We start from the raw sequence: 27,369 nt of genomic DNA on the forward strand, positions 1-27,369 counted from the left end.
AGGTACACTTGGCTTAGCTGCCTCGTAACAGGACACAGGACCTTGGGGACCTATGTTAAGGTGATCCATTACCATCTGTAGGTGTGTTAATACTGTCAAATAATGACTCCGGTTGTGGGTTTTTTTGTTTTGTTTTGTTTTGTTTTTTGCCCCTGGTGTTAACATAAGCTTTGAGGGGTAGGAGAGGGCAGAGGGCTAGAGAAGAAGACAGACGTTAAAGCCAAACCCTCAGTCTGTGTCTCAGCTCCTGGCATCAGGGCTACTTCTTATGGACCAAGTGCCCAAGCCAATGGGCAGCATTCTCTGTAAGGGTCTATGGATCTAAAAATGAAAGTCTATTCTTCAACAGAGAATTCCCTAGATTTCTTTCACATGCAAGGAAAGTGACCTACTGAGTTAGAAAGGGCTACCCAGTGTAGCTAGTCACAAGTTAAAAGCATGGGGAAAGTCTATGGGGAATTCTAAGTCCCTGTTGAAATGCTTGGCCATTGTGCAACTTTTGGCAACCTGTGGTGCTTCTCCGAGGGGGGGCGGGGAGGGAGTACCTGTCAGAAGAGCTTGGAATTCCTGCAGTTTAGGGTAGGGCCACATTTTTTGTTCTTTTGCTTTTTTGTTTTTATTTTCTGTTTTTCTGCCGGCATCACTGTTGCCTTGAGTGGGTCGTGGTTTCCAGTTGCTGCCCTGGATGAATTAACGGATTGTATAATGACTATTGCTTTTCTCTTTAGTAATCATTATGTTCTTGTGAAATTGCTGCAGTCATACCATTTTTTTTTTTTAATCAGTTGATTCCTCTAATTCTTGGTTATTTCTGAGTTCTTTTCCTCTAGAAAATGTAGAAATGGGTGACACTGGCCCACAGATTGTTTCATTCCCAAGTAAAGGAAGATGAGCTTTTCTGTTTCCAGCAAGATGGAATTAGTAGATACTGGGTTTGCCCTCTTTTCTGAAAAAACTAAAAATTCAGTCGAACAATTTTCAAGATGGTTGACATCAAGCAGCAAAGGATAGTGACCCCTGAGATTCAAGGAACAAATGAGGTAAGCCCTACAGTTGCCCCCGTTTCCTGCCTGGAAAACATTTCCAGACCAGCATAGGGAAGGAGAGTCCAAGTGGAGCCCAGTGATCAGTGATCTCCCTGAGTTCACAAGGCAAGGTATCAGAGAGGGGAGGAGAGGGCTGCACAGTGTGGATTCTGGACTCTGGCTCTGCAGAGGGACTCTCAAGTACTAGCTAAGTACTGGTCAGTGTGCACATTTGAGGAAAGTCTGTGTCTGGAGAAGAAGCAACATGAAAGGATTAGAGGCAGAATCCTCAGAGCTCTAGGGCAGAAAGTAGTGCTGGTTTCTGCCAGCCAATGTGGAAATCCTCATAATTCACCTAGCATTTGGATAGAGTACTCAGAAGGGTTTTGCCTCAGTAGCAAGGAAAAATGAGTCCTAAACAAAATGCCACTCTGATCTCATCTAACAAAGCTTAGAAGCAAGACCCAAATGAATCAGACTATTTCCATCTTAGATCCCAGAACTAAGCTCAAGAAACTTACTGCAGTACAAAAATACCCAGTACCAAACAAGATAAATTTCACGGTTTCCAGCATCCAATCAAAAATGACCAAGTATGAGGGGTGCCTGGGTGGCTCAGTCGGTTAAGTGCCTGCCTTCGGCTCAGGTCAGGATCCCAGGGTCCTGGGATCCAGCCCAGCATCAGGCTTCCTGCTCAGTGGGGAGTCTGCTTCTCCCTCTGCCTTTGCCCCTCCCCATGATCATGTGCTCTCTCTCGCTCTCTTTCTCTCGCTCATTCTGTCTCTCAAATAAATAAAACCTTTTAAAAAATTACCAAGTATGCAAAAAGCAGAGAAATATGGTCTATAATAAGAAAAATCAAATAGCTGAAATTGATCCAGAAGTGACACAGATGATAAAATTAGTAGTCAAGAACTTTGAAGCCATGATTAAAAGTGTATTCTATATGTTTAAGAAGCTAGGAGAAAGACTGAACATGTTACATAGTGACATAGAAAAGACCCAAATCAAACTAGAGGTGAAAACTGTTATGTCTGAGATGAGAATATCCTGGATGGCATTAAGAGGATGTTATCCACTGCAGAGGAAAGAATTAGTGAAATTGAAGATTTAGCAATAGAAATGACCCAAAATGAACCACACAAAGAGAGAAGACTGAAAAAGTTGGAATAGAGCATCACTTAACAGTGGGTTAACTTCAAGTAGCCTAATAATATGTGTAATGAAAGTTCCAGAAAAAGGAGAGATGGAGGGAAAAATTTGAAGGACACCAGAAATTGTATCTACATGAGTAAGTATAAAGATTTTGGAAGGGATTCTTCAAGTCTCTTTAGAAAATAACTGTTTAAAGCAAAATAATAACCATGTTTACGGGTTTTGTAACTTATGTAGAAAAAATGTACGACAACAATAACAAAAATGTTGGGAGAGAAGAAATGAAAGTATACTGTTGTAGAGTTTATCCACTACCCCTAAAGTGGTATAACATCAATGGAAGACAGACTATGGTAGGTTAAAGATGTGAACCTCAAACCAATCACCAAAATAGTACAACAAAGAGTTACAGCTAATAAACCAACTAAGGGGATATAAAGAAATCATAAAACCAAATTCAAAAGTAGGCAGAAAAAGAGGGGGGGAAATGAGCAAAAAAAGAGGACAGATAGAAAACAAACAGCAAGATGGTTGATTTAAACCCAGCCATATCAATAATCACAACAAATGTAAATTATCTAATTTCTCAATTAAAATGCCAAGACTGTCAATAAATAAAAAAATATATTAAAAAAACAAAAAATAAATAAAATGCCAAGATTGTCAAATTGGATAAAAAAGTAAGACCTAACTATATGTTGCCTACAAGAAACCAACTTTAAATATAAGATGCAAGCAGGTTAAAAAGAAAATGGAAGGGGTGCCTGGGTGGCTCAGTCAGTTAAGCAGCTGCCTTCAGCTCAGATCATGATCCCAGGGTCCTGGGATCGAGCCCTGCATCCGGCTCCTTGCTCAGCAGGGAGTCTGCTTCTCCCTCTGCCTCTCCCCACCCCCCTCATGCACTCGTTCTCTCTCTCTCAAATACATAAAATACTTAAAAAAAAAAAAAAAGAATGGAAGAAGATACCATACCAACATAAATTTTTCTGAAAAGCTGGAGTGGCTATATTTATATTAAATATGGCAGATTTCAGAGCTCAGAATATTATCAGGGAAGACACGGTCATTTCATAATATATCAATTTATGAAGAGTACATGTGTCCTAAATGTTTTTAGACCTTATAACAGAGCTTTAAAGTACCTGAAGAAAAACCATTAGAACTGCAACAATAGATAAATCCATAATTATAATCAGAGGTTTCAATAACCCTCTTAATAATTGATAGAAGTAAACAGAAAAATCAATAAGGCTGTAAAAGACATGAATAGCGCTTTCAACCAACTTGAACATAATCGACATTTATACAACACTCTACCCGATATCAGTAGAATATATGTTCTTTTCATGTGTACACAGATACCAAGTTAGACCATATCGTGAGTCACAAAACATATCTCAATAAAGTTGAAAGGAATCAAGTCATACAAAATATGTTCTCTGACCACAGTGGAATTAAATTAGAAGTCAATAACAGAAAGATATCTGGAAAATCCCCAAAAATTTAGAAGCTAAATAACACATTTCTAAATAACCCATGACTGGGGCGCCTGAGTGGCTCAGTCGTTAAGCGTCTGCCTTTGGCTCAGGTCATGATCCCAGGGTCCTGGGATCGAGCCCCGCATCGGGCTCCCTGCTCTGCGGGGGGCCTGCTTCTCCCTCTCCCACTCCCTCTGCTTGTGTTCCCTCTTTCGCTATGTCTCTCTCTGTCAAATAAATAAAATATTTAAAAATAAATAAATAAGTAAATAAATAACCCATGACTCGAAATTTTAAAATAAATTAGAAAATAGTTTGAACTAAAAAAAAATTTTTCTAACTGAAAAAAACACAACCAATCACAATTTGTGGTGCTAAAGTAGTACTTAGTGGGAACTTCATAGCACTAAATGTCTATATATTTTTTTAATATTTATTTGAGAGAGAGACCATGAGGGAGAAGGAGAGGGAGGGAAACCCAAGCAGACTCCACACCGAGCGCAGAGCCCAATGTGGGGTTCCATCCCATGACCTGAGCTGAAACCAAGATTTGGACACCCAACTGACTGAGCCACCCAGGCACCCCGATTCCTATATTTTAAAAAGAAGAAGCCTATCTAAGAAAATAGAAAAAAAGGTAAATGAAACCCAAGATAGGTAAAAGAAAGGAAATAATAAAGAACAGAGCCAAAATGAATACAATAGGATATCAAATAAAACAAGAAAAATAAGTGAAACTGTTCTTTGAAAAAATCAATTAAATTGATAAACCTCTAGCCAGACCAATCAGGGAAAAGACAAGACACAAATTACTAATATCAGTAATGAGAAAGGTGACATCATTACAAATTCTTCAGGTATTAAAAGGATAATCAGGAATATGAATATCCTTACTCATTTCAACTTAGATGAAGTAGACAAATTTCTTTAAAAGCACAAATCATCAAAGTTCACTCAAGAAGAAACAGATAAATAGCCCTATAGCTATTAAAGAAATTGAATTTATCAAAAATTTCCCATAAAATAAATTCCAGATCCAAATGGCTTCCCCAGTGAGTTCTACCAAGTATTTAAGGAAGAAATAATACAATGACACACAAAGTCTTACAGAAAATTAAAGGGAATGGGGCGCCTGGGTGGCTCAGTCAGTTAGCATCTGCCTTCAGCTCAGGTCATGATTTCAGGGTCCTGGGATCGAGCCCCATGTTGGGCTCCTTGCTCAGCAGGAGGCTGCTTCTCCCTCTCCCTCTGCCTCTGCCCCCAACTTGTGCACTCTCTCTCTCTCTCTCTCAAATAAGTGAATAAAAAGCTTAAAAAAAGTTGGACGCAGGGCACCTGGGGCACCTGGGTGGTTCAGTCGGGTGAGCATCTGCCTTTGGCTCAGGTCATGATCTCAGGGTCCTGGGATTGAGTCCCACATCGGGCTACCGGCTCAATGGGAAGCCTGCTTCTCCCTCTGCCACTCCCCCTGCTTGTGTTCCCTCTCTTGCTGTCTCTCTCTCTCTCTGTCAAATAAATAAATAAAATCTTAAAAAAAAAAAAAAAAAAGTCAGACGCTTAACCGACTGAGCCACCCAGGTGCCCCTAGACGTAAGAATTCTTAAAAGTTTAGTCATCCGATCCAATACTATATAAAAAGGATATGCATAATGACCAAGTAGGATTTATTCTAGCAACTCAAGGTTGGTTTAACATTTGAAAATCAATCAATACAATTCACTACATTAACAGAGTAAAAAATTAAAAAAAAACAACATATGATCATCTCGATAGATACAGAAAAGGCATTTGATAAAATCCAGTGTTTGTTCCTGACAAACTCTGGGCAAAACAGAAGTGGAAAGGAACTTCCTTGGCCTGATAAGGAGCATCTAGGAAGATCCTACTGTTACCATCATACATAATGGTGAAAGAATGCTAGATGAGGAGCAAGGCAAGAATGGCCACTCTCACTGCTTCCGTCTATCCAACACTGCACAGGAAGATCTAGCCAATATGCCAAGGCGAGAAAAAGAAATAAAAGGCACCCAGATGGGCGTTTCCGTGGCTCAGTTGGTTAAGCATCTGCCTTCGACTCAGGTCGTGATCTCAGGGTCCTGGGATCGAGCCCCACGTCGGGCTCCCTGTTCAGCGGGGGGCCTGCTTCTCCCTCTCCTGCCCACTTGTACTCTCTCTCGCTATCTCAGTTGCTATCTCTGTGTGTGTGTCTCTCTCTCAAATAAATAAATAAAATCTTTTTTTAAAAAGGCATCCAGATTAGAAAGGAAGAAATTAAACTTCATTCACAGATAACATGATCTTTTGTTTTTTTTGTAGCTGATTCTAAATTTCATATGGAAATGCAAAAGACCCGTAACAGCAAAACAACCTCAAAGAAGGAAAAGCAAAGTTGGAGGACTTACTATAAAGCTACAGTATTTAGGGCCACGTGAAATTGGTGTCAAGATAAAGAGATCAAGTTATGCAAAACAGAAAGTCCAGAAATAGATCCACACCTACATGATTGATTGTTGACAAAGGTGAAGAGGCAGTCTGGGGGAGATTTTCTGCAGGACCCAGCTTTCTGGGTTCTCAGGCTGGATTTCAGGACACCCCCCTCCCCCCAGCTACAAAGGAAGTGGGCAGGATTCAGAGTTTTCTGGGCTCCCTGGCCATCCAACCACCGGTTATGCCAATCCCACCGCTATTTCTCACACCCATCATTCCTATAGGATCAGCAGCTTCCTGTTGGGAGCCGGGGGTTGGATTCTCTTCGTGCATCAGAAGGTGATGGAACAGGTCCATGCGGCAGAATCAGTGTGGTGTGGTGCTGTCTGTCAAGAGGACAGCTGCAGAGGCCGTGCCAGCCTCCCTTCGCTAACCTTTACAGGAAGTGGCGGGCTGTTCACAGGGAAATCCCTTTGCCTCACACATAGCAAAACCCGAAGTGCTGTGTTAGCAGCTCAGACCGTGCTCTACAGCGAAAGGCCGGTGCCTGGTGCTCAGACCTCACCGGCAGCCCGGCATATTCTCTGAGGCCCCGCAGTGCAGAACTCCTCACTGATCAGAGGTTCCAGAAGAAGTCCCTAAGAGAGCTCGTTTTCCATGGCTGACAGCCAGATCTGCAGCCTCACCAAGTGATCACTGAACATCAGGGCAGGTGCCTCTGCCGGTAACTCATGACGAGGACATCAGCTGGTGGCCAACGGGGAGCACCCTGGCCGCAGCCTCTGGGTTCCCCTCTTGTCCCCACCACATCTCCAGAGGTGCCGCGTCCAGATTAGGAGGACTGGGGAAGCCCGAGTTTACACCTGCCCCCGAGGATACAGTAAAGGACCTTCTTGAAGCTCACCCTCAAGTCCAGCCACCCTACAGCACTTCCCAAAATGCTTCCTCCTTCTCCTGCCTCCTTATTCATGCACAGAAATAACATTTTATGGAAAAGAGCGTTTTCCAGATAAGTGAATTTTCCAAATGAGAAAAATTTCACTCTTCAAGCACTTGGAATTTTATTATTTTAACCAGTTGGGAGGGAAGTCTTCCAAAATGAACCACACGTGGACTTCCTCGCACAGCTCCATAATCTGCTGGCGTATGATGACTCACTGTGAGCAGTGGGGACTAGGCTGTAATCCCAGGAGGCCTCTGGGTCATCTTGAGACCCATGGCCTCAGACAGAAATGCCTTGAAAGTCGTAGCCAGCCTTGAAAAGGAAGCACATCCTGACACATGCTACACTATGGATGAACCTTGAGGGCCTGATGCGCGGTGAAGTAAAGCAGTCACAAGAAGACAAGTTGTGATTCCACTGATAGGAGGTCCCTGGAGTCGTCACATCCAGAGACAGAAAGTAGAAAGGCATCTGCCAGGGCACTGGGGAGAGGGAAGCAGCTGTTTGGTGAGGGTAGAGTTTCCATCGTGCAAGATGACAAAGTTCCAGAGACAGAGGGTGGTGGTGGTTGCACAACGTGTATGAATGGCACAACATTGCACGCTTAAACGTGGTTACGAAGGTCAGTTCTACGAGTATGTTATCACAAGTCACGATAGGTAATAGATCATCCACATTCTCAGCTAAGGACCCTGACGATGCTGAGTGAACCGCCGAGCCAAGGAGCCAGCGTTGATGCGGGACCATGCCCCTAAGCTCTTCGGGATCGTTTCCAACAGGAGAGGTGGTGGTGAATGTTCACTGAGCCTTAAGCACCTGGTGGGCAGAGGCCAAGCCCACACAGAGCTGGGCTGGCACAGACTGTCAGCTCGGGCAGGGGCTGGAGTGAAGCAGCCACCCCTGAAGAATGCTCAGTACATGAACAGCCCTCTGTAGGGCGGCCTTTCTCCAGCCTCCCCCCAAACCCCCGACCGCTCACTTACACGCCTGAGCAGGGATTAGACCAAGGCTGGCCAAAGTGCTCCTCGGTCCCTTGGCACATCCAGCATGGGGCAGAAAAAAATCTTTTTTACATCTGGTTACAAGGTCAATAACAGCTAACACCTGTGGCCTTGGGCTAAGGGCCATGCTTGCCAATCCCAAGTCCTCCTTCCCTGAGAGGAGAACACCATAGCCCTATCTTGCAGATGAGCAAACTGAGTCTCAGGGGCTTACCAGCATTAATAGGTCAGATTTCCCTCATAACCTACTGTGTTTCCGGAAGCCGGCCATCCTCCTGGTCCCCCCTTCTGACCCTCCAGCCGGCCCCCTGCAGACTCATCGTCACAAACCGCTTTCCCCTGGGGATGGTAAGCTCCAAGCCGCTGCTTCTCCAGCACCTGGCAAAGGGCCTCACACACAGGAGATGGTCAGAAGTACATCTGTTGAAAAGGAGGTGCCAATGCACGCCATGACACAGGGGAACCCTGAAAACGCCATGCCGAGGGGAAGGAGCCAGGCACGGGCGAGCAACGTGGTGTGACTCCATTCACACGGAATGTCCCAAGTAGGGACACGGCTGGAGACAGAAGGGAGATCGGCGGTGGCTTAGGGCTGGGGCATTGGGGACGATGATAGCTGACAGGCGCAGGGTTTCCCTTTGAGGTGATGCGAACATTCCAAAATTGGGGTACGGGCAGCACAACTCTGTGTATACACTAAACGCCAATGGATGGTGCACTTTACATGGGTGAGCTGTTTGACATGTGAACTCTAGCTCGATACAGCCGTGGAAACAACACTGAGACCCTCTTGTCTGACTGGCTGGCTGGCACCCAGTATGCATCGGGTGAGAGTCTAAGGATCCTGAATAACCAAGGCCTGTGGTCTGGATGTTGCCGTTTTGAAGGAGGGGTGTCTCTGGTCTCCTGTGGAAGCCCCGATCCGGTATGGTCATCCTCAGGCAGCGCCTTGGGCAGGGTTCACAGCTGCCGCGCATTGCTGGGCCCGGACGGGAGGGCGAGCTAGGTGTGCGTGTCCCAGCTTGCCGATCAGGAAACTCAGGCATGTGAGGTCAGGCAACCAGCCGACCTCACTCACCGACCTCACTCACCAAGACAAGTGGCAGCCAAGAATAGCGCAGGGTTTCTAACTGCGTCTCACTTGCCGTAAACACCCAGCGCCGCCGCCTGTCATCTGTCTGATTTAAAAAGGGACCATAAACGATGAAGCAGGGCAGTGGCCCTTAAAGCTAAATTGGGCTCAGGCCAGTAGAGGAATGACTCCATCCCGCCTTCCAGTCCCCACAGACCAGTGGGGAAGGACCTGCCTGGACCCTTGTCAGCAGCTCGGGTTGGCCTCTCTGGACCCAAGTGCAGAGACACAGCTCATTCGCTCAGATGTGTTTTCTTGCATTTAATACTTTTCATCTTCCCGTGTCAGTGGGCCTGTGATGAGTCGCGTTCAGCCCCACGCCAGGGGCCTTCTGCGCAGTAGTCGCAGAAGAGCAGGGATGGGCAGTCTGGTAGAACTGGAGTGTGGAGAGGCTGGGGGTGGTGTAGCCGAAAGAGCAGTGACCCAGCAAGGTCACCAGACGGCTGTTTGAAACCCGCCCAGCTCTGCAACTACCCAGCCGAGTGACCTCCAGCAGGTCCTACAGCCCCTTCTGAGGGCCAGTTTCCTCATCTCTGAAAGTTCCCCTTCTACACTCGTATGTGCTCGGCGGTGGCAGGAAGGGCCCTCCAGCACCAGAGCGTGCGCTCTGCATGTGCGTTGTTGTGGGCCTGAGTGGTGGGCTAAGGATTGGGGTGGGTCCGTTTGGATGGTGTGTGTTCACAGTAACCTGTTGCTACCTCCAATATTTGCCCTAATCCAATGCCCAGACCCCAGCCAGGTGGGAAACAGTGTCCGTGGGGCCAGCCGGGCAGGACAAATGATAACCAAGAAAGAAATCAAGCTGGAGGTGAGAAAGCACATGTGGACCAATAGAAATGTCCCCCGGGGCCTGAGAGTGCCTCCAGCCATGGCCTCTCTATGGTTCCCTCTGAGCTGTCCCGCTCTTGGCCCAACAACAAGTGGGGTTTCCTCTGTGGGCTCAAGACCTCACCGACAGGGAGCCCGAGTCCAGAGGCTGGACTCTCCCCAGAAGTGACCAGAGGTGACAGTCAGGCTGTGTGCAGGGTCACAGCGTGCCTGCTTCTCTCCGGCATCATAGGGCAGGCGGGCCTGGCCCGGCCCTGACAGCCGGCTCCCCCAGGCCCCGCTCCGGCAGGGGACCTTGCAACAGCTGGCTCGAGTCTGGTGTCTGTGTCTCATCCCAGTCTGGGACTTCTAAATTTAACCTGCTATCAGCTTGAGAGGCGGGAGGGCTTCCACTGTGACTAAATGCCACTTGGAACCCTCTTCACTCATGGCCACCCTCCTGGCGCATTCCCCTCCGGAACGTTCCCCACCCCCCAGTGCGCACCACCATCTGCGCGTCCTCAGCCGCGTGTCGGCCCGAAGGCCCAAATGGCTGAGCAGCTCTGGCTTTATCCCGATGTGATCCAGCTCGGCTTTGTCCCGCCGCTGGCTAGACCGGCACCCCTGTCGTCCACACGTGCACGTGTACACACACACACACACGCACGCACGCACGCCCCAGGCTCTCTCACAGGCAGAGCTCGGGAGCCGATACCACAACCGAAAGCCAACCACAACAGTGAACTGTACCACCCATAAGCCATCTGGGTGGAGGGCGGCCAGCAGAGCCTGTTATGCAATTTCCTGCTTTGGTGTCTCAGACCCAGGAGACAGGATGCAGAATGCCGTTGGGTTGTTGCAATGTGGAAAACCCAGAGAAGAAACCCAATCCCCGATGCCCACAGTGAACGGGGTCCCTTGTCCTCTGTGGCAATGCCAAGAGGCTGCCGGCATCCCTGGAGGATGAGCCCGTGGGCTGCAGCCGACTGGGCAGCCCCCCCACCAAAGGGAACAGGCCGGACTCACTGTGGGCATCAGGGGACTGACGGCTGCACAAAACCTTCCAGGGGTGGCGGGGGGGCTAGGGGGGCGGGGAGAAAGGCATTTCCTGCCCGGGAGCCCAGGATGGATGGAGCAAAGGCACAGGGCCTTCTTAACAGTCGCTGTTATTTATTGAGCACCAAATGTATGCCCCGTAGCAATACGCCAGGATTGAGGGTATGCAGTGGTGAGGGTTTGGGCTCCGGGGCCAGGGTTCAAACTCTGATCAACTCTGCCTCTTCTCAGATGCATGGCCTTGAGCAGCTTCTCGACTTCTGCTGTCCCTCAGTGTCCTCATCTGTGAAATGGGGACCCTAAGAACACCCGGGTTGTTAACACCTGGAAACCAAGTAGACCAGCGTGTGTTCACCACGTCAGCTAGGAGGCAACGACTCGGAGAATCCCGACTTTCCATACAAGGTAAAGGGGGCTCAGAGGGGCTCAGTGTCTTACCCAAACTCATGCAAGTTGCCTTGACTCCATGGTCCACCTTCAGAGCCCACACCCACCTCCCATCCTTTCATAAGAAAGTTCTGATTAGAAGAAAGCGTTTACTACGAGGGCCATGACTCCATGCCACCCCCTTTCGTTGGCCGCTGACCGAGGGCAGGGCACAGAGCCATGTTCTGGACTGACACCGTCCTGGCAACCGTTTCTCTGTGTGAAGACAGGTTTGCAGGCCCGTGGGCATCTGAACACTAACTCCCCATCACGTGGGTTTCTACTGTTTGCCAAAAAACCAAGCTGCCCCCAAGTCCTGCCTCCACACGGGGCACCAGCCAGGGTACTCTGGGCAGGGACTTGAGGTCCCAGGGCTGCAGACAGCAGAGGATGCGTGAACAAAGGAGCCCACCTCCAAGTATGCTCGCTCCCGTGGCCAGAACACCATCGACCCCGAAATGAACCATCACTTCAGAAACACTTCAGAAACATCCAGACCCTAGCCAGGCCTACTTTAAAATTACATTTTATTTCTCTTTGTGAATATTTGTTGGTTCTTTTTTAAAAAGGTGAATTTTACATGTTCTTCAAGAGTCTCGTGCCTCCTGGTAAGTGCATTGGTTTGTTTTCACAGTACTCTCCATGACCACGGATGGTCCTTATTGCTGGAGGAGTGTGTCCACACCAGGGGTGGGGGACACCAGAGGGATTGGGGACCCAGGTGAGAAGCCTGGGGTCTGTGCTCCTGACAGGGAGGAGGCCCAGGGACCAGACCCAAGCGAAGCCCAGTGTCCTTGGCCGGACCTGCGGCCTCTCCGGGGTCTTTCCAGCCCCGTCTTCAGAAAGGCCAGGAGGGACAGAGAGAAAGGGGGGCCGGAGGGGCAGGGTGAGTCAGGGAGCAAGGTGAGCTGGGGCCCAGACATGCAGCAGGCTGGGGGAGGCAGCCAGAGCAGGTTTGCTCCCTCCCAGTGGGCACAGCGCTGGTCCCTGGCAAGAGACCTTGCTCACACTCAGCAGGTGCATGTTTGGGGGACTCTGCCCCCAACAGCTCAGAACCACTCCTTATTGTCCTCTCCTGCTCCCACCCCATCACACAGTGAGCATCCCTTAGTGATGACCCAGCCCAGAACCCGAACTCCAGCTTCCTGACCCCTCGCCCAGGGCCCTTCCTCTTTTTTTTAGTGCAAGAAAGACCTGAGTGCAGAGAAGGGCCGCTCTGTTAGGAGGTCAGGTCCTGTCCACGGCAGCAGGACGCCGTCAGCCTGGCCCCTCCCTGGCCCTTCCCCAGAGGTAGAGCTGGGACCCATCGTCCCCCTCACTCAAGGCTCTCTGGCCTCTCGGGGTGACAGGGTCTCTGTACACACCAAGGGGAACAGGCAGTTTCCAGGGGGAAGGTCCTGGGCCTGACAAAGGGGTTCCCCAAGCAGCACGCAAGTGCTGGTACCACAGGCATGTTCCGGTCCAGTTGTCCCAGGATAGCTGCGGGCCCGCTGTCAGGAGCGGGGCGTGGGAGACAGACAGGACATTAAGCACCCTTGGAGTAAGTACAAGAGCAAGGTGACCCACATCCTCCCACGCTGTCACTGGGACTCCTAACAAGTGGCTCATCTGCAGCAGAAATGAATTATTTTTCTTTTCTGATGGTTTTCTGTGCTTGGGTATTATTAGTTTGAATGCAGGGCCGGGTGAAGTAGCTGTGGGGGTTGGCAAGCTTGAGGAAGGGGGCTTCCGTGGGTTGTCCCCCATAGCTCCTGCAAGCAGCCTTCAAGGCAGACATTACTAAGAAAGCTTGGGGTCGCTCAGGACCATCCTCGGGCTCTGGAGGGCCCTGGACCCGAGGGATGGTGGCCCTCCACACTGGCCACACTGGCCCGACCAGCCTCCACAGCGGCCCCAATGCCTGTCAACCATGGCCCCATGTCACCCCCACCAGCCAGAGGCCCTGGTTTGCTTCCTTGAGGATAAGCATCAGGGGGCATCTGCTGATGGCCTCCCCGGCCTCCCCAGATCCAGGACCGCCTATCCTTGGGTGCCCCCCTGGCAGCTTGCCCCCCACCTCCAACACTGGCGCCCAGAGCCGTCTGCAGCTTCTCCCAGAGCACCTGGCGCGGGGTGGGGGGCATCTCCTGAGAAGGAGCCAGGAGGGAAGTTGCCTGCCTCTCTTACCTTGGAACTAAAGCTGGCTCAAGGTGGCTGGCCTCCAGGCTTTTGGGGCCAGTGTGGACAGAAAAGGGAAAGACGCAGGATAGTGAGATATGCGTGTGGAGCTACCTGTGGCCGGGTGCTGAGGACTGAGATGGCGAGAATCCCAGGGCTCGGCCCTCCCTCTCTCCTCCCAGACCCGCCCCAGGCAAGGTAAGGCTGCCAGAAGAAGAGGAGAGGAGCAGCCCCAGCAGATCCACCCCGTGGGAGCGCAGAGGTGCCTTCTCCGCAGGTATGGGGAAGGGGGAGAGAAGGGGCTCTTTAGGTGGTCGGTCTGGTTTCTGGTTTCGTTTCTCCTGAAACGAAAGAATGAGCAGCTGGTTTTAGGTCTAAATCTGTCCCCCTGCCCCTCTCTCAAGACAGCCGGGAGGAGGGCTCAGGTGCCCCTCTCTCCTCCCTGGCCCTGCCCCCTCCCTCACCTCTAGCAGAAGATGAACAGTCCGGTAGAAAAGAGATCCTGCTTTCTTTGTCTGTTTTGGGCTTTTTCCATTAAATTCAGCTTAAGGCAAAAGTTTGGCAAAGCGAGTCTACGTAAGGCCGCGTGAGGGAGGACGAGGGGAGCTGCCATGGGGGGCTGCCACTCACAAATCAGCAGCAGCTGCCAGTCAGGGTCATAACCAGCCCCGCCTCCTCCCGCCCAGAACCTCTTAAAGAGGTGTTTAAAAAAAAAAAAAGAAGAAGAAGAAGAACTGAAAAAGCAGTTGTTTCGGGGAGTCTTGCAAGTGAATGACTGGAATTGCCAGAAAAGGAGACCCAAGGTGAAGGGGGGACGTGGGGTTGGGTGTCCCGGCCGGGCCTCCCCCGCCCCGAAAGGAAGCAGGTGCCAAGAGGGCTGGGGGAGGCCATCCCGGGGCATTTGCACAGTGAGATCCGCCCGCTCGAGAAGGTAGAGTGGTTGTATTTTGCTGAATGACTGAAGAGTCCGTGTGGGTGTTGTTGGAGCAGTGTTATTATTTGAGTCCAGCCTAGCAGGGCACGCTGGCTGTTACCGGTGCTTGGGTGGGATCACCACCAGCGGCTGCCCATACTTGGGCCGCCACATGAGGACCTGAGCGTCGTTGGCATTGGGCTTGACCAGGGCGCTGGGCGGTATCGGCTCGTTCTTGCTCAGGATTTTGGGCTGGTCCTGGGCGATGGGCTCCCGCAGCCTGGCGCGCTGGCCCAGGGGCCGGTTGGGGTTCACCTCGATGCTGAGCTGCATCCGCCAGTGCAGCGTCTGCAAAATGATCATGTCATTGGTCGAGGTGTTGGTGGCCACCAGCCACGTGGTGAAGCTCTGGTCCCGGTAGATGTTGGTCAGCTTGGCCACGTTGCTCTCACTGACGGGCACGGCCCACGTGACGCTGGGATAGAAGTTGTCGTTCATGCTGATGATGAACTTGGAGTCTCTCCTGGTGGGACCCACAATGGTGCACGTCTCTGTGGTATTGCCGTACCAGGGGTAGTTCACCCCGTCTGAGTCACTGATGGCCTCGATCTTGCCCTCCTGGAGGTCCGGGAGCTCCCAGCTGGACCTGAGGACAGGAAGGCCAGTTTACTCAATCAGCCAGCCACGAGGCTGCGTTCCCCCCGCTCTGGGGTGAGGGGGTAGGGGCAGACAATACACAGACATCCACCGTCCCATCTGGGTTCCCCCAGACACAGCTGTTCTCCTGCATCATCTCAAATCAGTCATCACTACTGTTACTATAATAATAGCTCTCGGACAGAAGAGGACACCAGCCTGTCTCCCATGTGGCTGGGGGCACAGCGGCATCCAGGGAGCCCCCCCTCCTTGGACACTCATCAACAATCATGTCCATCCCACCAGACAGATAAAGACAGTGAAGCCGGGGCCGGGGGAGCTTTTCCAGGCAGCCTGACTTCATCCAGTGCTGTTTCCACCTGAGCACCCGTAATACCAAAGCTCAGGACGCTCTGCACCCAGAATTCTGCACAACAGGGTAAACCAGCAATGCCCTCCAGGATATAGTACTTTACAGGATGCACTCCTGTTCACAGCAGCATCATTCACAATGGCCAAAAGATGGAAGAAACCCACGTGTCCATTGGCGGGAGAATCGATAAACAAAATGCAGTCTATCCACACAATGGGAATATTATTCAGCCTTAAAAAGGAAGGAAATGTTGCAATATACTACAACATGGATAAACCCTGAAGACCTCATGCTGAGTAAAATAAGTCAGACACAAAAGGATAAATGCTATATGATTCCACATATAGGAGGTTCCTAGTGTGGTCAAATTCATAGAAACAGAAAGTAGAACTTGCCGGGGGAGGGGGAGGATGGGGAGTCAGTGTTTCACGGGTGCAGAGTTCCAGGCGGAGAAGATGGAAAAGTTCTGGAAACAGATGCACAACGATGTGGAGGTACTTAATGCCACCGAACTCAAAAACGGTAAAAATGGTCAATTTCGTTAGGCGTATCTTATCACTATAAAAAGATGCACTCCTCTACCCAAATGCATCATTTGATGTTAGCAGTTAGCAAATTTGGGGACACTCTGGGAGGGATGACTAGGAATGCGATGTTGCTAATTTTCCTGTTTATTTCCTTTCTGTTCTGTGTTTATTCCATTGAAAAAGGCACAAATTAGGGTAACACCTGCCTACTAGGCCACCTCCTGCCTGGGGCCCTGAGCTCATCAAAGTCCCAGGGAACTGGGGCAACAGCTCAGACGACCTCCCATTTCTGAGGTGCCCACCAGTCCCCGAGAGCCACCAGGCCACAGCAGCCACGGGTGGGTGGTAGCAGGATGAGCCTGCTGATCCAGCTCCCCTCGCAGGTGGGTACCTTGGACCAGAGAAGGAGTTTAGGGTCGCTGTCCTGGATTTATTAGAAGCCCGTGCCTTTGCCCACCTGTGCCCGGGTGCCCGGAAGGCACCCACTCTGTCCTCTCACGGTGGCTACACCCACTTGCAAAGGTTTTTATCAAAGGCAGAAAATAGGGTACCTGCATGGCTCAGTCAGTTAAGTATCTGACTCTTGACCTCAGGTTAGGTCTTGATCTCAGGGTCATGAGTTCAAGCCCCAAGTTGGGCTCCACGTGGAGCCTACTTAAAAATAATAATAATAATAATAAAAAGGCAGAAAGTAAACTTGCAAAAGGAACTTTGCTCTTCCACGGCCCCCTTTCACTGCCTAAGAGCCGGCTTGTTTTGAGGGAGTGGGACTCAGCACTAGAATGGCCCCTCTCTCCCAGCCTCAGGTTTGCTTCCCTTCCCCAGCCCCCAAATGCCTGAGCCTTGGCTCAGTCACAGACAGATGACGGTCCCCATGAGCTGGCAGACAGCCGTGTCTCATGTGGGATATTACTCAGAACCAGGTCCCAGGGCATCTGCCTTCAAATCATCACAGGCCAGCACGGGCTGATTCTGCTCCCTGGGGTCCCAGTCCCTGCCCCTCCCCCTGGTCAAGGAGGTGGGAAGGAACTCGGGTAAGGGCACAACTTCCGGGGGACACAGACCAGCCTGGATCCAGCCCCAGTCCAGCTACTGATTGAGTCACAAATCTCCAATCCTCTGTTTTCTCATCAGTTAACTGTGGATAATTCTACCCACCTCGCAAGGTTTTTGTGATGATTAAATTTGTTAATATAAATGGCAATACATGGAAGCTCCTGGAAACCAACTGAGGGAGGCATTTAGAGGTATGCCGGCCCTGGCTGACCTGAAGCTTTTTTGACCCCAGTTACAGTTTTTGGACGATACATGCTTGGAAGGGAGTGGATTGCATATGGTCACTGCCTCCTCTAAGATTCCCTGTTGCTCTGGAATGACCTTGGACTTCAAGGCAGACCCTCAGTCCTTTGCTCCACGGCATGGAGGGGTGAGCTGGGACCCAAGCCCTGCACACACTGAAACTTCTCCTTTCTGCCCAGCAGAGATACTGTAGGTGCTCTGGTACACAGAGGCCACTGAGAGGGGTGAGCTAGCCTCCCAGGACCGCACACGGACGCAAGTGCTCGGCCAATGGGTCGATTGGGAGTAGAGGCATTTTGTGGGTAAGGGCAGACGCGCCTGTGTCCACCTGCACACACGCGAGCAGAAGACACGGGTCTCCCTTGTGTCTACCCCCTTGGGGTATTCACTGGCTTCTGCTGGTCTTCAGGGCATGACCAGCTAAAGAACTTGTGGGACCCAGTGCAAAGCAAAAACTCAAGATCACCTGTTCAAAAATGAAGAATTTCAACATGGCAACAGCAGAGCACTGAACCATGCGAGGGGCCCTCCAGAGCGTGGGCCCAGTGCGACCCTGCAGTCTGCACACCCAGGAAACCGCCCTGCTGCCACGGGCCACCTGTCACACTCCTGCCTTTGTCCTCTTAAGCGTGAGAATCCAAAGGACAGCAGGCCAGTCCAGGCTTGAAGCTGGACTTCAGAATGCTCTGGGATCCCCTCGCATCACGTCTGAATCAGACTCCTCAGCCTCCCTCACACCCCTTTTCCTGTGGCAGTCCCCATCCATCATCCAGTCACCAAATGTTTGCAGAGCACCCGACATCAGTGTTTGCAGAGCACCTGCACCCTCTGGGCACCTGGCACCATTCTTGACTCTCCTTCTCACCTCTAGATGCCCCCCTTCTCTTTGCCTTCACCCTGGCCAGGACCTCTGCCCAGGTCTCCCACCCTCTACTCCTGCCTCCTTCAATATTCCGCAGAAGCCCAAGTGATCTTTTAAAAACGCAAATCTATTCCCACCATCCCTGCCTCCAACCCTGTTAAACCTGCCATGACTACTCATGGCCCTTGAAGCCGATGCAATCGGAGCTCAGGACCCCTCATGCTGGGGTGCACACACATACACACCTTCCCCAGGCTCCAGACCCACCAGCCACTCTCAGTTCCTCTAATGGGCCGTGCCCCTCCTCTTCCTGTGCCAGCTCAGGGCTACTCATGCCTCAGCCCCGGAGCCCCCCAGGAAGCCCACCCTGACCCTACCCCGTATCCGACGCCACTCCGTCCTCCTGCTGCTGCTTCCTGGCACATGCACATGGCTGATTAAATAATCATGGCATCGTTTGCTGATGATCTCTAGAGGGCAGGAGCCAGGCCTCCAGCATTTGCCCTGGTGCCGGGCCTGGCCTGGAATCAGGCAGAATGAGTGCTGGCAGCCTGGATCAGTGACAGTGGGCAGCCTGCCCAGTCTGTCCTTCAGGGCCTGGGCCCCATAAGGGGGTCTCCTCAATGAGGTTAGAGCGGCCCAAGCTGCTCCTGTTGGTGCGCTGTCTCACCTACAGCCGCTGCCCCTCAAACAGCCCCTCCCAGCACGCGGCGGCCCCGCGACAACACCAGTAGCAGCGCTCGTTCCCCAAGCACATCGGGTGTGCCGGGTACCCCGTGTATACACGGCCGCGCAGTGCTTCTCCTCAACTACCCGGGGCCAAGACTGGGGCGCGTTTGATGGCGGAGGCGTGGAGACAGCAGAGGCCTAGCTCAAGGTGACTCAACCACAAGGTGGCCGGGCCAGGACCCACAGCTGCCAACAGACCCTCACTCAACACGCGCACACGCGTGCGTACACACGTATGCAGGCATATACGCACACGCGTACACACACATGCACGTGCACACACACAGGCTTGCCCAACACTGCACATACACACACAGCCACACACGCACATGGGCATTCACGCGAGCTCTGAGCACCACAACTGGCCGAGGACGTAAGTCTGCAGGGGTTATAGAAAGGCCTTCCCTGGGGCCTCCTGGGTCGCTCAGTCAGTTAAGCATCTGACCCTTGGTTTCAGCTCAGGTCGTGATCTCAGGGTCCTAGGATCGAGCCCCGTGTGAGCCTCTGCGCTCAGCAGGGAGTCTGTTTGGGATTCTCTCTCCCTCTCCCTTTGCTCCCCTCCACCCCTCATGTATGAGTTCTCTCTCTCTCTCTCTCAAATAAATAAATCTTTAAAAAAAGAAAGGAAGGAAGGAAAAGAAAAGCCTTCCCTGGAGACTGAGGAGGGGTGGAGGCTGTGCTGAGGGGCTGGGAAGCATCACCCAGGACTGGCCCAGGGCAAAGGCCTCTCAGTGGAAGGTGAAGGAACCCAGGGATGCCCAGGGCAGCACCTTGGGAGGGAAGGTGGTACCTGCTCCTTGTGTGACCATGGAAGACAGAAGCCCAACCCTCCCCGTGGCTCTAGGAAGAGCCCTGGTCCGTGCCGGGCAGGGGCGGTGAGCCTGGGCCTGGGTTCTCTCCCCAGCATGGATGGCCCCTCGCACCCCTGGGGCTCCCCACCTCTCCCAGGGCTCTGACTGCATTTTGAGTTCTGGGCCCCAGAGCCGGACTGGCTCAGCCCACCAAGCCTCAGAGCAGAGTTTCCAAGCTTTACATCTCTGTTCATTTTGATCTGTCTACATATCTCCTGTATTATTATTCACTTAAATTTTTTTCTTAAAATCAATCATTTTTAATTTTTTTTATTTTTAGTTTTTTAAAGACTTTCTTTTTTGACAGAGAGAGAGAGACAGCAAGAGAGGGAACACAAGCAGGGGGAGTGGGAGAGGGAGAAGCAGGCTTCCCATGGAGCAGAGAGCCCGATATGGGGCTCCATCCCAGGACCCCGGGACCATGACTTGAGCTGAAGGCAGACGCTTAACGACTGAGCCACCCAGGTGCCCCAAATCAATCATTTTTTAAAAACTACATTCAGTTTTTCCTAAGAAACACACTGAAATAACATGTTGGGTAAGCCAGATGTATTTTTTTCCCTGACATACATTAAAATAAATATGCTGCTTTAAATTCAGATTATACTTAGGCTTAACCAAGATCACTTAAATATTATTTCACATCCCACAACTGATGCCTGTCAGATGCTCTGAGTAACTTGCTTACAGACAAGGATTTGAGGCTTGAGGACAAAGAGGGCCACCCACACCAAGGCTTTTCTGCCCATGCTGGTCTCGGGGCCTCAGATGGGTCACATGGGCACTTAGGTCTTATCTTCCCCCACCCTCAGTTTTATAGATTTCATGGTTTGTACAATTTGCAAAGAGTTTAAATTCAGTAAAAGTTTGTAACCAGGAGCCCAGTTTCCCGACTTCTGCCCCATGAGGCCACCCACAGGGCTGGCCCCTTCCCACCAGGTGCCTGCTCTCCGAGAGAGGGTCTGGGGGTGTCCCCCCTCCCTGCCTGCTCCCAGGGTTTCCCCCAAACAAAAACCCCACTCCTTCCGGGGCCCAGCCCCCTTCTTTGTCCAGGCCACAGCCCCGGACCCCCTGGAAAGAACCAACAACAGTGCCTAATTTGAATTTTTAGTTATAAAAGCTATGCTTTATAAAAGCTGTGCTTTACTTTTTTTTTTTTTTAAGATTTTATTTATTTATTTGAGAGCGAGTGTGCACAAGCAGGGGGAGCAGCAGAGGGAGTGGGAGAGGGAGAAGCAGGCCTCCCGCTGAGCAGGGAGCCTGACATGGGCCTCGATCCCAGGACCCTGAGATCATGACCTGAGCTGGAGGCAGACGCTTAACGACTGAGCCACCCAGGTGCCCCCAAAGCGGTGCTTTTCTTTTAAAAAAAAAAAGAAAGCTGTAGAGAAAAGTATAAAGTGAGAAACAAAAGCCCATCTTCCATGCCTTCCCCCACCTCGCTGAGGTTACTCACCACATTACACTTTGGTAAACATCCTTCTAGACCTTTCTCTGCACAGACACACAGTACATGTTCCCACTCACAGTGTTTTCTTTTTAACAAAACTGGGTTCCTACCCTACATATTTTACAACTTCATAACAAAATGCAACACGAGGATCATTCTCTCCCGAGGCTGCACCTCTGGGTCTGCCTGGTCGGTAGTGATGGCCTCCGCATCTCTCGCACCGGACACAGACCGTAATTCCCCGCCCCACTGATGGGCGCCCAACCTGCTCCCGGGCGCTTTGCAGTTATGAACAGTGCTGGAGTTTCCAGCCTCATACCCACATCCTTACGCCCTGGCTCTTCCGTTCATGCATTAGGCAATTTTTTTTTTCTTTTCTTTTCTTTTTTTTTGGTCAGGAGATTTTTTCTGTCCGCCTACTCTGTGTCAGGCACTGGGCCAGGTGCTCCAAGTCTCTGTAAGACAAACTCCACAAGCGGAACAGCACTGAAGGGCATGGCTGTTTGCAATTGTCATAGATCCAGCCAAACTCACCTTCTAGAAGCTGTCTACATCGTGCCCCCTCCAACCGCGGGTGAGGCTGGCCACTTCCCCCCACCCCCACCCGGGGCATTAGTGATCAGTTTCATTTCTGCCCGGATCTGGTCAGCGAACAACAGAGGATCTCAGGATTTAATCGTTATTTCCCTGATCACTGCGGCGGTCGGGTCCCTCCTTGCACGTCTCTGCGCGCAGCCAGCTTTTGTTTGCGGCACTGGGCACTCGGAAGGTGAAGGTTGGAGCCATCGCTTGGCTAGGGCCGGTCCATGGGGATCTCTCTTTGGGCCGGGCAGTCCTCCCCCCCACTTCCTCCCACCCCAAAGCCTGGAAACAAGGACTTCCCTCTCCCACCCACGCCGCCCTCGCCTCTGCCAGGGCCCAGCAGATGGGGGAGGCCGCCTTCCGGTCCCAGAGAGGAAGCTTCGTCCTCGATTGTTCTGTGCGGGCCCGCGCAGCAGGAAGAGGCCACGTGGTCCCCGACCGGAGCAGAGCAAGCCCCCTTGGGCAAGTGGCCTCAGGTCTCAGAGGTGGCTTCCCCAGCATAAAATGAGGACCCCATGAGGTCCTGGAGACACAAGGGAGGAAGGGGAGCCGGAGCAGCTGTGCACATCCCTCCGCCTGAAGCCTCAGTCCCTCCACCCCTGCCTGGCCCCTGCCCACCAGCCTCCCACGGCCCTGACGGCAGGTGTCACCGCACTTCTGGCTGGAAAGACCCTTCCTTGCAGGTCTCCTCACTCACGGCTCTCATGCTGTAGGCGGGCCGGCGAAACCCAGCCCAGAAGAGAGCACAGCACTACCACAGCAATCTTTCTGCTGACCCCACCAGGCATTGCAGGATTAACGACGAACTCGCAGTATTGGCGGGGCCATGGATCGAGTGCGTGGAATGCACCGGGCACCGTGCCGAGCTCTTAACGCGCCTCATCTCATTTAGTCCTCACAACCACCCAGGGAAGGAAAGGACCGTTCTCCCCATGTCATAGATGGGAACAGAGAGGCTCAGAAGGGTTAAGAGACTGGCCTCAAGTTGGCAGCTCCAGTGTAGGGCGGGAGCTGGGATCCACACCTGGCTGGACTAGCACGTGGGGAGTTGCACCGTCCACCCACAGAGACCCTCTCTCTTAAGCTCTTCTCTCCCCTCCACCCCCAACTAGCCCTGGCCTTGGCCTCAGCCATGCCCCAGCCTCCCTGGGGGCCCCAGAGGAGGGCAAGCTAGGGACAACATGAAGCGCCTCCCACACAGGCTAGAAATTGTGACTTGTCACTTCGAAGGCTATGCCAGCTGACAGGTGGCGGTTGAGGAATCGTGGAGGATGGGGTTGTGGAGGCAGGTGTCTCCAACAGTTTGGAGGGGGGGTGGCTTTTAAAGCAATGTGGGTTGGTCGAAAACCATATAGAATCCTGTGAAGCTGGCATGGAGAGACTCACCATTTTGCAGCTCTCCTCTGGAGGAGTCGGGGCATTACTGAGGTGGTGTGCACGATGGTTCCGTTTCAAACAGTTCAAACCAGATGTCATGCTAGAAAGTTCTCCCGGATTAGAGATTAATTTTAAGCAGGGATAATGTGCAGGGGTATTATGGGTTTCAGTTAAGTGTTTGGAATTAATATTTTGAATACAAGCCTGTTTGTAAAGGAGAGAAGCCCTAACCTTAACCCCTGCCACCTAGCTGCCCTCTGCCCGGGCCACGAAGGCCCAGGGCATGGGTTTCATTTTAATTATTCCAATTGTGAGGGTCTTGTCCAGTGGTTCTCAGTCAGGGGCGACTCTGCACCCCTCCCGGGGACATCGGGCCATGTCTGGAGACAGTTTGGTGGTCCAGGCGGGGATGGAATGCTCCTGGCACCAAGTGGGCAGAGTCTAGGGATGCTGCTCCCCCATCCCACGGTGCACGGGACAGGGGCAGCTGGGGCCTGCCCCGTGGTCTCTGCTCAGTCCCACCTGAACACCCCTCGCTTTCTGTCATGTCGCAGGGTCAAAAAGACGAAAAGCATCGTTTGGCTTTGGGAGGATCACACCTAAAATGCTTCCATTTACACTCAAGAAGGAGCAGACATCGGGCTTTCTCCAAACGAGCCCTTCGCATTTCCAGAGGGCGCCGGTCGAATACAGAGCTCTACCCACGGCTCAGAGGAGCCACGCTCTCTGGTAATTCCACTTTTTAACACGATTTGGCCGATGAGTACTAAGTGGAGTTGCTTCCAACTCAGCGGCGCAGCCACAGGGTGGTCACCTAGAACTGTTCCCTCACTGGGCCCTCAAAGCCTCCTGCGGGGACTTCTTTCCCTATGCCCCCTGACAGCTGACACAAGGCACCAGGTGACCGGCCAGGGCCCCAGAGCCAGGGTGGTCGGCTGTTCTGCCCCCGGGCTGAGCCCAGGAGGGGTCGCTGCACACGGCCCACCCCCCTGCCAGGGAGCCTCAGGCTCTGCCCTCCGCCTGGGGCTGCTCCTGCCCCAGCTGGGGGCCCCAGGAAGGATGGGTGCAGGGGACACAGGGCCCCCCCATGCTGTAAGAGGTGCCCCAGGGAGGGGGAGGAAACAAAGGGAAGCAAATGGAGAGCAAAGAAAACGGCCTTCAACCTCTGAAAACGCAAATCATCCATGACTTGCACTATTTTTAAATTTTTTAAAAGGCAGGGAGTGGGCGCTGTGTAAAAGACGGAGACCCGGGCTCTGGAGAAACTTCGGGACCAGGAGAAGTTTGCATGTATCCGAATTCTGCAGTCTCGGCCACGGTCCTCAGCTCCTCGCGGACAGCAGGGCTCAAGCCCCTGGCTGAGAGAAGGACGGTCACGGTAACAGCAACATCAAAGACGACAACCCTGGGCCTGGCGCAGTGCTGACCGCTTGACAAATGTCACCTCCCCTAATTCTCGCAGTAAGCCAGGAGGCAAGGGCTGTGACTGGCCCTGTCTGCGGACAAGGAAACCGAGGGCCAGAGTGGCTAAGGTCACACCCTGGAAAGTGGCAGAGCCTGGACTCCGGCCCGGGTCCGCTCGACTGCAACCTAGGTGTGCACCAGGCACCTCTAACCGGGAAGCAAGGACTGGCGTGGAAAGGGAAAGTCATCTCGGGTCTCCGGCCTCAGGCCTGCCTCCAGCCATAATGCCTGAAAGGACGCAGAGCCACCGCAGGGAGGCTTCCAGCCCCCGGGCACAGACGGGGAAGCGGAGGCCCCAGCCGGGCCTGCCTCTCCCCACAGCACACCACCGTGTCTGTCTCAACTCAGCGCCCCTGGTTCTCCCCCACTTCCTTCCTCCTGGCGCTCCTATCTTTCCACGTTCTGCGAGACCCTCTGCCTTTCCCTCCGCTTCCAGGGAAGAAGACAGGCTTCGCCTAAAACCCCTAGAAAAACCTTTGTGTCTTGTCAGTTATCCCGGATCCTTTACAAAGTCCCAAAAGGCTTCTGGCTTAAGCCTTCCTAGGAGAGTCCACACCGAATAATTAAGAATCATGTTTTCCTTCTTGCCATGGAAAGTCGCCCCCACCTGGGTTAACAGCCACTTTTGAGAATCAAAACCCTTTTGGGTATAGACATCAGGTTGACAGAGGGACAGGCCACCCACGCACCTCCGTGGGGTGATCCTGGTTACACCCCCCTTTTACGCTTTACCACCTTCCTCTTGTTTCCCTTACAACTTCAAAGGCGCCCCTGGAACTGTTAAGTGGAGAAGCAACAAGATCCAGTGTCCTGCCACCCTCCATCCCCTCCTCAGCCCCTCTAATTTTGGGGGTGGGGGCAGGATGTTCTGAAATCAGCGAAAAGGTCCAACTCCCAGGGAACCCCCTGCTCTGCTCCTCACTTGTAGAACCGGGAAGCAGGGTGCACAGGGTGGGAGGCTGCCCTCAGGGCCTGCCTAGCTCCCTCCAAGGGACCTCGTGCTCCGAAAGAGCTCTTTTCACCACCCTATCTTAGGGCGGCCCTGAAAGCGAAGTTGCTTTCCTTTCTATCGCTGCTCTTTCCAGACCAGGGATGACCATCTCTGGGGCCAGAGAACATAGCAGGAAAGAAAACACAGGCCCCCCGTGTCCTGCACCAAGACGGGCATTGTCCTGGGAACATTCTGGAGACCAGGCTGGAGAGAAGAGGCCAGTGGGCTCCTCTCAGCTGTTAGGGCCCCTCTGGAGCCTTCTGGACACTGACACTGGATGTCTACATGCAGCGGCCTTCTGCCTTGGAGAGAGAAACACACTACTCCGTGAAACAAACCAGGTCTCTAAAACTAGCGATCCTCTCTAACAAAACACCATAGGAACAGCAAAGCATTCCCCCAGGTCCTCCTGTGCCGCAGACACGAGTTCAAGCCCAGCACAAAGCACTGTACAAATAACCATGGAGGCATCCGAGGGCCCCATTCTCCTCCTGAGTATCGGCCACGGGTGCCTCCCAGGGAGGCCCGAGCCTGGGGGGGCTGAGTCTCAGCCTCTCTAATGGCCCCAGGACAGCACGCTTGTCAAATTTGCCAAAGAGGCACCTGGTGGAATGCGCCTCTACATTCTCGGCCTCTTGCAGGGAAGGACACAGGAACCCCAGGGGCTAGTGACAGAGGAAGGGAAGGTCCCAGAGCCATGACCCCAATCTGAATCAACAGGCAAACCCTTGAGGAGATCACCTGGCCAAGAAGAAGGACTCAGAGGCCACTTCCATACCTGCCTAAAGCTTCCCCTCTGGCCCCCCAGCCCCCACCCTAGGCCCCCAAGCTCCCCACCCTGAGCAGCCCCCCTAACACTTGCGGGGGGCAGTACTCACATGCCCTGCTCCCCGTACTGGTTGTAGAACTCCATATGGCTGCAGGCCTGAATCCAGCCGACGATCCAGGTCTCTTTCTTGGGGATGGGTGGCATGACCACCTGGGCCGAGGCACGGAAGTGGGGTGTCCGGTAGCGGAGCACCACGCTGGAGGACTCATCGATGCTGGTGGGGATGGGGTCGATAGAGGCTTTCACATCAATCACCGTGATACCTTCCCGGAAGACTCTGGCTTTGCCCCCGATGCTCTGAATACAGCCCATGGCACACAGTACCGCTCTGATCTCCAGGGAAGGCCAGCAGTCCCAGAGGAGACTGGGCATTGAAAGGATGGAGGCTGCCAGACCCAGTGCAGACAGTACTGCTCTCCAATCTCAAATCTCAAGACCGATATCCATAGGATAGAAAATTCACTGAATACAGGGCGTTTGCATATCACTATCTCGGGCCTGTTTATAAATAAGGATTTTGCTGCATTTCAATAGCCCTGGGTTCTCTCTTCTTCTGCTAGCAGTGGACAAAAATCACCGATATTCTTTGGGTTAAAAAAAGGAAAGTTTGGAGGTTAATGGATAATCATGTTGTTCAGACATCCAGCCCTTCCGTGCCTCCCACGCGGGGAACGCAGCTCCGAGACGCTTCTGAAGTCCTAGGGCGAAGAAGGCGAAGGCCGGCAGACACATAAATGTGGAAGGCTCGTCCCCTGCGCGGTGCCGCCACCCTCGCTGCAGAAGTCCGACTTCCTGCCCTTCTGCCTTCCGCACGCGCTCGCTCGGGGCACACGCACCGGCCCCTCGCCCAACGGGGCCCAATCAATGGAACAGCAGTTT

The 27,369-nt window shown here is 52.4% G+C and overlaps 1 protein-coding gene and 1 long non-coding RNA gene across 4 annotated transcripts; one reads left to right on the top strand and one right to left on the bottom strand.

The window, feature by feature from the left end:
* Positions 1 to 550: 550 nt before the first annotated feature.
* Positions 551 to 11,994, top strand: LOC118551336 (uncharacterized). The gene is made up of 3 exons (XR_004925013.2): positions 551 to 1,040; positions 5,975 to 8,954; positions 11,256 to 11,994. It is a non-coding gene; the product is annotated as an uncharacterized LOC118551336 (long non-coding RNA).
* On the bottom strand, positions 11,961 to 27,369 carry FAM78A (family with sequence similarity 78 member A). Of its 3 annotated transcripts, none has more exons than XM_036117080.2 (2): positions 26,540 to 27,369; positions 11,961 to 15,166 (listed from the first exon to the last, which is right to left on the bottom strand). In XM_036117080.2, exons 1-2 carry the CDS (start codon positions 26,860 to 26,862, stop codon positions 14,638 to 14,640), a joined length of 852 nt encoding a protein of 283 aa, XP_035972973.1. In that variant the 5' UTR covers positions 26,863 to 27,369; the 3' UTR covers positions 11,961 to 14,637. The 3 variants fall into 3 exon arrangements, with proteins under 3 accessions (XP_035972973.1, XP_077918029.1, XP_077918030.1); XM_078061903.1 differs by lacking the exon at positions 26,540 to 27,369 and adding an exon at positions 23,216 to 24,044; XM_078061904.1 differs by lacking the exon at positions 26,540 to 27,369 and adding an exon at positions 21,254 to 22,072.

The sequence above is a fragment of the Halichoerus grypus genome, chromosome 14, assembly GCF_964656455.1.
Source record: "Halichoerus grypus chromosome 14, mHalGry1.hap1.1, whole genome shotgun sequence".
Lineage (NCBI taxonomy): Eukaryota > Metazoa > Chordata > Mammalia > Carnivora > Phocidae > Halichoerus > Halichoerus grypus.

Coding starts and splice junctions, on each gene's coding strand:
- FAM78A (XM_036117080.2), bottom strand. CDS start 26,862: ATGCCCAGTCTCCTCTGGGACTGCTGGCCTTCCCTGGAGATCAGAGCG. Junction 15,167..26,539: donor CAGTACGGGGAGCAGGGCAT/GTGAGTACTGCC, acceptor TCCTGTCCTCAG/GTCCAGCTGGGAGCTCCCGG.